General features: G+C 50.4%; 1 protein-coding gene across 1 annotated transcript in view; it reads left to right on the top strand.

The window, feature by feature from the left end:
* Window positions 1-12,247, top strand: part of LOC138301709 (STE20-like serine/threonine-protein kinase) — a 221,009-nt gene that overhangs the window by 88,056 nt on the left and 120,706 nt on the right. Inside the window, exon 10 of the mRNA XM_069242224.1 lies at window positions 11,854-12,033. Within this exon, the coding sequence (XP_069098325.1) occupies window positions 11,854-12,033 (180 nt within the window). The remainder of the gene's footprint in view (window positions 1-11,853; window positions 12,034-12,247) is intronic.

Below are 12,247 nucleotides of genomic sequence, written 5' to 3'. Positions count from 1 at the left end.
GCCAGCCTCTCACTGCCTATGCAGTATAGGTAAGACACCCCTCTAGCAGGCCTTACAGCCCTAAGGCAGGGTGCACTATACCATAGGTGAGGGTACCAGTGCATGAGCACTGTGCCCCTACAGTGTCTAAACAAAACCTTAGACATTGTAAGTGCAGGGTAGCCATAAGAGTATATGGTCTGGGAGTCTGTTTTACACGAACTCCACAGCACCATAATGGCTACACTGAAAACTGGGAAGTTTGGTATCAAACTTCTCAGCACAATAAATGCACACTGATGCCAGTGTACATTTTATTGTAAAATACACCACAGAGGGCACCTTAGAGGTGCCCCCTGAAACTTAACCAACTATCTGTGTAGGCTGACTGGTTCCAGCAGCCTGCCACACTAGAGACATGTTGCTGGCCCCATGGGGAGAGTGCCTTTGTCACTCGGAGGCCAGTAACAAAGCCTGCACTGGGTGGAGATGCTAACACCTCCCCCAGGCAGGAGCTGTGACACCTGGCGGTGAGCCTCAAAGGCTCACCCCTTTGTCACAGCCCAGCAGGGCACTCCAGCTTAGTGGAGTTGCCCGCCCCCTCCGGCCACGGCCCCCACTTTTGGCGGCAAGGCTGGAGGGAACAAAGAAAGCAACAAGGAGGAGTCACTGGCCAGTCAGGACAGCCCCTAAGGTGTCCTGAGCTGAAGTGACTCTAACTTTTAGAAATCCTCCATCTTGCAGATGGAGGATTCCCCCAATAGGGTTAGGATTGTGACCCCCTCCCCTTGGGAGGAGGCACAAAGAGGGTGTACCCACCCTCAGGGCTAGTAGCCATTGGCTACTAACCCCCCAGACCTAAACACGCCCTTAAATTTAGTATTTAAGGGCTACCCTGAACCCTAGAAAATTAGATTCCTGCAACTACAAGAAGAAGGACTGCCTAGCTGAAAACCCCTGCAGAGGAAGACCAGAAGACGACAACTGCCTTGGCTCCAGAAACTCACCGGCCTGTCTCCTGCCTTCCAAAGATCCTGCTCCAGCGACGCCTTCCAAAGGGACCAGCGACCTCGACATCCTCTGAGGACTGCCCCTGCTTCGAAAAGACAAGAAACTCCCGAGGACAGCGGACCTGCTCCAAGAAAAGCTGCAACTTTGTTTCCAGCAGCTTTAAAGAACCCTGCAAGCTCCCCGCAAGAAGCGTGAGACTTGCAACACTGCACCCGGCGACCCCGACTCGGCTGGTGGAGATCCAACACCTCAGGAGGGACCCCAGGACTACTCTGATACTGTGAGTACCAAAACCTGTCCCCCCTGAGCCCCCACAGCGCCGCCTGCAGAGGGAATCCCGAGGCTTCCCCTGACCGCGACTCTTTGAATCCAAAGTCCCGACGCCTGGGAGAGACCCTGCACCCGCAGCCCCCAGGACCTGAAGGACCGGACTTTCACTGGAGAAGTGACCCCCAGGAGTCCCTCTCCCTTGCCCAAGTGGAGGTTTCCCCGAGGAACCCCCCCCTTGCCTGCCTGCAGCGCTGAAGAGATCCCGAGATCTCTCATAGACTAACATTGCGAACCCGACGCTTGTTTCTACACTGCACCCGGCCGCCCCCGCGCCGCTGAGGGTGAAATTTCTGTGTGGACTTGTGTCCCCCCCGGTGCCCTACAAAACCCCCCTGGTCTGCCCTCCGAAGACGCGGGTACTTACCTGCAAGCAGACCGGAACCGGGGCACCCCCTTCTCTCCACTCTAGCCTATGCGTTTTGGGCACCACTTTGAACTCTGCACCTGACCGGCCCTGAGCTGCTGGTGTGGTAACTTTGGGGTTGCTCTGAACCCCCAACGGTGGGCTACCTTGGACCAAGAACTGAACCCTGTAAGTGTCTTACTTACCTGGTAAAACTAACAAAAACTTACCTCCCCCAGGAACTGTGAAAATTGCACTAAGTGTCCACTTTTAAAACAGCTATTTGTCAATAACTTGAAAAGTATACATGCAATTTTTATGATTTGAAGTTCCTAAAGTACTTACCTGCAATACCTTTCGAATGAGATATTACATGTAGAATTTGAACCTGTGGTTCTTAAAATAAACTAAGAAAAGATATTTTTCTATACAAAAACCTATTGGCTGGATTTGTCTCTGAGTGTGTGTACCTCATTTATTGTCTATGTGTATGTACAACAAATGCTTAACACTACTCCTTGGATAAGCCTATTGCTCGACCACACTACCACAAAATAGAGCATTAGTATTATCTCTTTTTGCCACTATCTTACCTCTAAGGGGAACCCTTGGACTCTGTGCATGCTATTCCTTACTTTGAAATAGCACATACAGAGCCAACTTCCTACACCCAGATAGCACTAATATTAAAGATAACAGATAACATAGTATTCAGGAGCCTAGTGCGGCCTCCCATTTCCCCCATATCCTATTATATTTATTCGGACATCCTCTAGCCTCATATACAAGTTTTTCACTCTGCGCACACCAATCCACTCCCTGTCTCCATTTAGCCAACGATGGGGCATTCTTGGCCTTCCAGTTTGCCACTATGTCCCTCTTAGCCACTAAGCACGCCACCCCAAGGAAAATTCGATCTGGTCTCCTTAGCTCGATGTCACCCATGATCCCGAGGAGGAGGGGTAGAGGCTCTCTCTCTATATTCTCCTGCAACACCTCAGAAATCTCCCCCAGGACCGCTCCCCAATAGGCTACCATGGCCGGGCAGGTCCACACCATGTTGAAGAAGTCCGCTGTAAGGTTTCTGCAGCGAGGGCACTCCGCGTTGGGGCGGAGGCCCGCTCTGTGTAGTTTGTCGGGTGTGAGGTATGCTGTGTGCAAAAAGTAAGTTTGTATCAATCTGAAACGGGTGGCGATCGCCAGGGCACGCGGGGCCATTAGCGCCTCACCCCATTCCATCTCTTCCATGGGGCCCACCCACCCCTCCCATCTCTGGCGAAGCACCCCCAGGGAGCCCGAGGTGCCGGAGACCAGGGTGCGATATGTCTGGGAAACACCTCCCCTACCTAGGCTCCCCATCAATGCCTTGGCCTCCATGAGGCTGCATTCAGGTATGTTTTCCCCCTCTCGGATGTGTACTGATAAGGCATGTCGGAGCTGGAGGTATCTGTGGAACTGTGTCTTGTTTAATTAAAAGTTTTTCTGGAGATCTTCAAAGGACCGTATGTGTGACCCGTTCCAGACATTGCCTAGTGTGGAGATGCCTATGTTGTCCCAGTTCCGAAACCCCTCCAAGCCCGCCACCTCCACCAATTGTCTCCCATGCCACAGTGGGGTCTGCTGGGTAAGTCGTCCCCACCACCCCGTTGACTTTTGAGCCGTCCGCCATCCCTGTAGAACCACCCTGGTCACATCTGGGACGTCTCGAGAGATCGGACCTCCATAGAGGGTGTCCAAAATCCGTGGGTAACCCATCGTTTGGAGCTCCAGTCGGTACGCCGGGTCTGTCCACCCACCCCCCATCCAGTCATTAATCACAAGTACTTGTGTCGCGAGGTGGTAGGAGTGGATATTGGACATTCCCAAACCTCCATCATATACATCCCTCTGGCAGGTTTTGAGCGCTAATCGTGGGCGGGCTCCGCTCCATATAAATTGACGCACCAATGAGTCCATTTCCCCAAACCATTTCCTAGGGATGGGATGGGGAAAATTTTGCAGGAGGTAGAGGAGCCTAGGAAGGATCATCATCTTATAGAGCGCGATTCTACCGAGCAGGTTAAGGGGGAGTGTCCTCCAGTGTAGGAGATCACTTCTGATTTTTCTGGTTAACGGTGTAAAGTTAAGTTCCCATGTCAACTCAGGGAGAAGTGAAATATACATTCCCAGATATTTGAAGCTATTTCTTCGTACTGGAATGTTTCGCTGCCAGTCCACACAATCCCCGGAGCGGTGTAGGGGGACCAGTAGGGACTTGGCGGGGTTCAGGATCAGCCCCGAGGCTTCCGCGAAGAGGCCCAGGATCTCTAGCACGCGGGGGCCACTTTTAGCCGGGTTGGATAGGTATAGGAGGACATCGTCTGCGTATAGCGCCACACGGTCTTCTGCACAGGCAGGCCAGGACCAGCCCTCGATCAGGGGGTCTCCTCGCAGCAGTATCGCAAGAGGCTCTATCATTAATGCGAAGAGCAACGGAGATAGCGGGCAACCCTGCCGGGTTCCGCGGCCAATAGGGAATGGGTCAGAGACCACTCCATTCACCCGGACTCGAGCTGTCGGTTTGGAGTACAGGAGTCTCACCAGGCCTCGGAATCTGGGACCGAGTCCATTTTTCTGCAAGACCAGTTCAAGGTAAGACCAATCCACCGTGTCAAAGGCTTTTTCAAAGTCCAGCAAGAGTAATGCCAAGTGTGCGTGCGACAGAGTATTGCGATGCGCCAGAGCCAGATGCAACCGCCTAATGCAGTGCCTGGTGCTACGAGTGGGCATAAAGCCACACTGGTCAGGGTGCACTAGTGTAGGTATTATCTCTTTCAGTCTAGAGGCCAGGGTCGAGGAAAGCACTTTGATCTCAATGTTTAGAAGTGAGATGGATCGGTATGCCGAACAATGTCTCGATGGGGGCTGAGTTTTGGGAATCACTACTATTGTCGCCTGGTCAATCTCGGTGGGAAATCGGCCTAGTTTCTCGGCTTCCCCATACATGTTGAGTAAGTGGGGACCCAGTATATCACTGCATTTGCTATATAGCTCTGCCGGGAATCCGTCCGGGCCGGGGGTCTTGCCCGATGCCAGGCTGGAGATTGCACTGGTGATCTCTGCAAGGCTAATAGTTTCATCTAGCCTGTCTCTTGCCTCCAGGGAGATCCTGGGGAGAGTGATCTCATTCAGGAGGGGAGTCTCTTTCTCAATAGCGGGGCGGGGGTGCATTGCATAGAGGTGGGCATAGTAGGACGCGAAACTTTGTGCGATTTCAGCTGGTGTCCTAGAGAGGGCGCCCGAGGGCTCCAAAATCTCAGGTATAACCCTGCTGGCCAGAGGACGCGCGGCCAGCCAATGTAGGAGCTTCCCATTTTTGTCCCCCCAGCCATATATACGGGCCACCGAAGCTCTCCAAATGCACCTGGCTGAATCTAGCATTATGTGTTTAATTTCTTCTCTAACCATAGTCAGCTGTCTCAGGGCAGCGGCAGACGAAGAAGTCATTTGTTGGCGTTCCAGTCTCAGAGCCCTGGCCTCCAGGTCAGAGATCTGGGAGTTCCTGTCCCGCTCGCGGGTACGGAGAAGGTACTTGGCATGCCCTCTGATGGTAGCCTTACAGGCGGCCCATAATGATCCTGGGGAGCGGACCGACCCCAGATTCAGATCGAAGTATTGTTAGTTGATTTCTGATCTCTTGGGTGTAGTCTTTGTCTTGTAAATACCATGCGTTTAGGCGCCATACTGGGCGTTTGGAGGGATCCGCTCCACCCAGTCGGACCCGCACTGGTGCGTGGTCCGAGACTCCCCGGGGGAGTATCTCTGCCCCTGTGACACTCGAGAGGTCCAGAGCAGACATGAATACCAGATCAATTCTGGATTGCGTCCGGTGGGCGGCCGACGTGTGGGTGTACCGGCGATCCCTAGGGTGCCAAGTTCTCCATACCTCGCAGAGGCCAAGGCTCTCGGTCCAACCAGTAAGAGCCGAAGCCCTGGCTAATCTACTGGCCGTAATCTCGCCGGATACATCCAAATCCGGATCGAGAACCACGTTGAAGTCCCCCCCCAGCAGGGTGGTCCCCTGGGGCAATCCCACAACCACTCGGCGAAGCGAGTGCAAGAAGGCATCAAGTCTCGTCGGGGGGGCATACGCAGATATAAAATTTATCGGAGTTCCATGAAGAGTCCCCGTAGCCACTACAAATCTGCCCTGTGGGTCGGCCTGTGTTGCTGTGATCACCACAGGCAGAGAGCGGTGAAGTAAAATGGCTACCCCTCTAGAGCCCCTGGAGAAGCCTGCGTGGTATACTCTGTCATACCCTCCCCGTATGAGCATGGGGCACCACTCCCAAGGAGGTGGGTTTCCTGCAGGTTTCCTAAGGGGGAGTATCTGAGGAGAGTGTTAAATACTGCTGACCTCTTAATCTTATCCAACAGACCATTTACGTTCCAAGAAAGAACCTGAGTTAATGAGTGCCAGGCGTGAATTGTATAGGTGGTGCATAGGGCTGAGTGTCAGGCTGTGGACCCAGGGACGACCATTTCAAACAAAACAGTAAAATAATAAGGAAGCTAAGCAACTTCTTCCTATCTAGGCTAACTTCAAAAACCCCTCCCCCCAACCACCCTCCTCCCCATACTCCCACACCGGAAGCATCTGTCGCCCAAATACCCAACCAAAACCAGACAGCCAGCAGGACTGTCCTTGGGGTGGAGTGGTGGACCCCTCCATATAGTCGCATCAATTACAATTAGTGGTGACCTGCCAAGTCTCAGGTATCTTATAGTAGAAAGGCATGACGCCTTCTGTAGTGACCCTTGTAAGGTCTGCATGGGTGAAACGGACATCTCAAGTCATTTTGGACTCCCATCAGCAGGTGTCAAGTGTGTCATATTAACCAAGGACCGGGGACTGACTCGGGCCGTTATCATCTGCCGTTTGGCCTGGGATCTGAGGCCCAGAAGGGTCCGTGGGTTTCTTCTCTGTTTGTGAGCCAGAATCTTGGATTTCCTCATTGTTGTCCAAATTGTTTGTGTCTTTCGGTCTCCCTCTCCGGGATCTGGTGCGCCTCCGGCTCCTCCGGGGGCCTCCCGGGGTCTCCCGGGGTGAGGGGTCCGACCCGAGGGGCCCCCTCCGTGTGCTCCAGGGGCCCCCTCCGGGCACCGATGCCCTCCTCCGTCAGCCAGTCCCAAGCCTCTTCAGGTGTTTCAAAAAAATGTGCTCGCCCGGCCAAGAGGACCTTGAGCCGCGCGGGGAAGAGGAGCATGTATGAAAGTTGCATCGCTCTAAGTTTCTGCTTAACGTGTTCATACGACCGGCGGCGGATCTGGACCTCACGGGTATAGTCTGGGAAAATTAAGATTTTATGGTTCTCCCATTGAAGATCTTCCGACCTCCTAGCCTCTTTAAGGATATTGTCTCTATCCTTAAAGTTAAAGAAGCGCGCAATCATTGGTCGTTTTGGGCCGCCCGGTGGGGGGCGCGGGGCCAATGCCCTGTGGGCTCTTTCAATCGCAAACCAGGGCGAAAGGGACTGGTCCGGCATCCATGCTTTAATCCACCTTTCTAGGAACTCAGATGCCCCACCATCCTCCACGCCCTCCGGAAATCCGATGAAACGCAGGTTGTTGCGTCTTGATCGGTTCTCTGCATCTTCCGCACGACGGTGCAGCTCGCCAGTTCGAGTCTGCAGCTGGGCCACTTTACTTCTAAGGTCAGCTAGGTCGTTTTCAGTCTGGGAGACTCTAGTTTCAACCTCGGTGATCCGGCTCACTGCGTTTCTGAGGTCTTGCCGAACCAGACCCACGTCTTCTCGTACTTCCCCGATCTTAGTCTCCACAGCAGACTGTGATGCTTGAATGGCTTGAAGGATGGCACTCACTCCGTCCGGTGCGGGGCCTCCGCTAGCTGTCTCTCCCTCTCCTCGCTGGCCAGCCGGTGTCGTGAACTGGTCAATCTTTTGCTGGGAAGATGGAGGTTGCTTGTTCGCCTTGTCTCTCCCCATCACGGCATCGGAGACAGGAGTCGGGTAGTTTTCCAATCAAGTCTAGATCCCTTGCACGTTTGCTGTTACTGCGATTATGAGTGCGTGGGGAGAGGCATTCAGGCCCAAGCTGTGATCTTCTTCACCTTTGAGATCTGATGAGTCCAGTTTCATCTTGGCCCAGTTGCCAATTGCCATTAGGTATTAAGTGCAAGGGGGGGGGGGGTAGGGCATCTTTCTTCCCTGACTCCTTTCCCCTCCCGCACCCCGTTTTCACTTCGAGTCGGTACCTTCAGTAAAGCCTCGACCGGCCCCGGTGTTAATTACGCTGCTCCAGTGACGCCATGAGGTCACTCAGGGCCATTGCCCTTCCGTTAGTTCGGATCGCAGTGCTGATTTTTCGGCCGTATCGGTAACTTTAGCACAGCCTCATCCTGCCTCGATGTCTCCGCCGCGCTCCGTGGACCCCCGGCATGCCTCCGCCGTCACTCAGGGCACCAGGGAGTCCCTCTCTGCAACCGCCCCTCCGCCGCTCCAGCTCCGGCCAGCGGGGTCCCGGATACAGCGCAGCCGCTTACCTCCCTCCGCCGCTGTCCCCAAGTTTGCGCACGGCCGCAGCCTCATCCACACGGCGCTCTCTTCCTCCAGACGCAGTGGCGCCGCCCCCACACGCCGCGGGAGCCGCGCTAGGGTCGTAGCCTCAACCCTATCCAGGGTCCCCTTCTTACCCCGTCGCACCTCTGTTCCAGTGCGTCCGGGGGGATCGCCGGTCCGGCCCCAGCTCAGCCGCGGAAGTCCGTCCCGGCCGCCATTTTGTTTTCGGGGACGGGGCGGTCGCGGCTCGACAACGGGGGCTGCTTTCGCCAGGAGTTCCTCGCCGGAGCCTCTCAGGGGCCACAAGGACTGTCAAAACGACGTCTCCAGCTCGGTCAGGCCACTCTAACTACGGGCGGATGACGGAGGGGTCCAGAGCACTCTCAGAGTGCGACCGCCATCTTGACGCCCGAAGCCACGCCCCTGGGTATCTTTTCTAAGGTGAGGAATCTACAACTAGAAATCTCTATCCGAAGTAAAAGTTATTTACCTGTGGTAACAAATTATCTGATGTTCTAGTTGCAGTTTCCTTACTGACCCACCCATCCTCCACGCTCTATGAACTGATTTCTATGGACAGAGACTTCCGTTTCAAGGCCGTAGTTCTGGAGCACCAAGGATCAGTGTTCTTCATAGCTCTGCGCTTCTGGCGTGGAAACTCGTGAAAAGAAACTGACATCAGCGCACCAGGGTGGCTCCTATACACCACCCGTGCCATCATATTTGGTGACCACAATGCCTGCAATGAATGCGGAGTCCAATGCCATCTAATAGCGTGCAGAGCTACTACTCGTTGAAAAACCTACAGATCCAGACTGACACCTTGGGGGAATTCTAAGGTAAGCAATCTGCAACTAGAATGTCTCCACCAGGTCATTTGTTACCAAAGGTAAGTAACTTGTTCTTCAAGGAAAGTCCATACTATTCCTCTGAAGTATCATTCAGGAATCCCTCCTCAAAACAGATGGAAGTGCCCATAGGGGAGCTAGGAGATATTTAAGCGTATCTGACCCAACTACTGCTATTTTGAAAACTCCAAGGCGGTCTTGTGCTTATGGTTGTCCAGCTAAAAATAAACAGATATCAGGAGGCGTTCCACTGTTATCTTCTCATCAATACCTGAGTAAACGTGCCCTCATCTAAGAGGCATCAATGGGTATAGGTTGATGATTTTCATGTATCACTCCTGGCACTCCTTTTCTGTTAAATAAGTCACAAAGTGTTTTGTTAAGGATTTTTCCTAAATAACAGTGATAATAAAGAATTATGTGATTTACAGGAAACTAAATAGTATATTCTAATTTGGATTTTTTAAAACTAAGTACAAACCATTGGTTCCACATATACCATTACTTCACTGTCCTGCCAACAAACCCCTTGAGTGCCTACATTATCATTTTATACTGAGAAATCAATCCAGTTTCGGGTCAGGTTGGTTCTGCAATTGTAGCACTACAAAGGATTCTTTAATTGTAACTTTGTATTCATGATGTTCAAATTGCAGTGCATTCACTCTTCCTGTGTCATGATCATAATATAACATGTTACCCATGCTTCAACCTTTTCCTTGTCTTTCTTCCTGCACTGCCATGCCAGACGATGAGGAAACACCTCATCTTTCAGAATGTATTCTACTGCATTCTCTTGGCCATTCTCGAAAATAATGATTACCTTTGCTCCTGCATGTGAAATTTGTGCCCCTTTTTGCTGTTTTCGTGTCACAGGTGCACGTTGGGAGTGGCTTTGAGTACATTTTGCCTTGTGTGCTCACTGCATCAATGCCAATCAAACCAAAAAGGGTAAATCCTGAACCATGGTATTAGTAATAAGTGAAGTGATTGCTCCCCACTTACACCATAAAGCACATTCCAAACAATATATCCATAACCATCCCTGCTTCCTAATGAGAACCAGAGAATTGTAAACTATAGTTTGGCTTGCAGATAATAACCCTCCATGTCCAGCAGCTACTGGTCACCTTTGCTATATGATTTTATCTCCTACTGTTACCTGAAGCACGCGTCTAGTCCATACTCTTGGCTTGTCCTTGCTTTAAGTTTGGAAGATTTCCTTTTTTGGCTGCAGTTATTGAAGTTTGGACTAAACTTCTGTGGTTCTTCAGATGATTTCTTTCCTGCTCCTGTTTCCTTCCGTTCTAAAAGAAAGGCCCATGTGTGGTCAAAGGAAATGTACAGTATTGACCTTAGGATGCTTAGTGTTGAGGCCTTCAGTGGTTTTAAAGGATTTGAGCATGAAGCTCTACCAGAACTTTGCCTTGCATTTGCTATATAACAATATTCTATAACAATGAATTTAATGATCCCTTCTACAGTGCATGTATGGGTTTGCCTTTCAGTCTGTGTTACATATCTTTTGGCAGATTTGTGGGGGGGGGGGGGTTCATTTTTGAGACCGTATACATGGCATGGCTATTGTAAACCTCAGTCAGGGTGTTGGTTTGACCGACACTGATGTAGACAAGGCATCCAGGTTCATAGTCTGGTTGTTTCTAATTTCACTAGTGCCATCTTCCATGAAGCTGCAGTTACTGCTTATCTTTATAATAGTTCCTCTTCTGATTACGAGACCTGCATGATTCTCAGACATCATCTTAATTTGTGCCACTTATAGACAAGCTAAATAGGAGTCTTAGTCGGTCCTTAGTGTCCTCCTGTGCTGTCTCCCTATAGCTGAAACATAAACCTTGAAGAGTTTTGTTTTGATAAATAGGCCAGTCCTCTGGCTAAATATTTGTTTCATGACCTTTTAATTAAGGCCCTCAGCTGGGGCTGTCTGAGATTTTATTTTAACTGTTAACTAGTATGTGTGGGTTTTGCCCAGGGGTTCCTGTTTGAGGTTCCCTGTAGAATCTCAATCTTTAAGTTGCTTTGGTTGTCTCAGGGCACAAGCCCAGCCACTTGCTTTTGGGGCTAGTTCTCCCTTGCATGCGCTTAAAGCAGAAATTCTACTGGGACTGGTGCTCCATAGAGGTATGTTCTGCATTGTTGGATACCCATATCTTCTTCAGGATTGTTCACAATTTCTTCAAGTCTGGAATAAAGAGGACCTAAAAAACAGCAATTAGAAATTATTCAGGGGTGGTGTAAAGCAAGGCCTAGGGACTGTGCTTGTTGACTACTTTCCTCATTTTACACTATCTTGGACTGGAGGAAAGGGACTTTGGGACTGTTATACTAAAGTGACATAGATGATGAATCCATACTCCCTGTAAGTAAATGATAATTTTCTTTGCTTTCCTCAGTATTTGTTTTTGTACATGTGATTTTGTGTGCTTGCGTTTTTCACTGAATTCTCCACACTAAGGTGTTACTTGGACAGGAAGTTAACATTATGAAGGTTATTTAGAGTCTAGTGGGTGCACGTCATTCCATCCACTCAATTTGCAGTATAGAGCTATGAATCCATTCTAAATAGTGCATCCACTTGTTCTTTGTTGATACCTGCATCCATAAACCTTACATAATCTCCACTTTGAGGATTTAGACATCACACATTTGGGCACTATCTGCAGTTCCCCAGGCCTAGAACTTGCCAGTTTTTACCTAATCAGAGCTTAAGTATGACTATCTCATGCTTTGAAATGAGTTTGATTATGTTTTATCTTCTTCTTAGGGTAAAAAACGACAATCTGACCAAGAAATTGAGAACCTTGAAAAGCAGCAGAAGCAGACAATAGAGCGTGTTGAACAGGAGCACACAACACGCCTGCGCGACGAGGCAAAGCGCATCAAATCTGAACAAGAGAAAGAATTATCCAAATTTCAGAACATGTTGAAAAATCGAAAAAAAGAGGTAGGATCATATTGTTGCTAGTGCGCTTATGATTTTTTGTTTTAGTCAAGATTTGCCAGAATACCTTTGAAGATCTTTAGATCAATTTTCAATAAGGTGATAGGACAGTGCATGCTGCACAGGCTAATACTGTTACCATATCATCAAACCTAGAATGTAGATGTAAGATTATGCTCATTGAATGAGTCTAATCAGTTTCTGGAGATGCAAAACG

This window comes from Pleurodeles waltl, chromosome 6 (genome assembly GCF_031143425.1).
Source record: "Pleurodeles waltl isolate 20211129_DDA chromosome 6, aPleWal1.hap1.20221129, whole genome shotgun sequence".
Classification (NCBI taxonomy): Eukaryota; Metazoa; Chordata; class Amphibia; order Caudata; family Salamandridae; genus Pleurodeles; species Pleurodeles waltl.
Note: the sequence above shows the minus strand (reverse complement) of the source record. Positions and strands in the feature narration are given on the sequence as shown.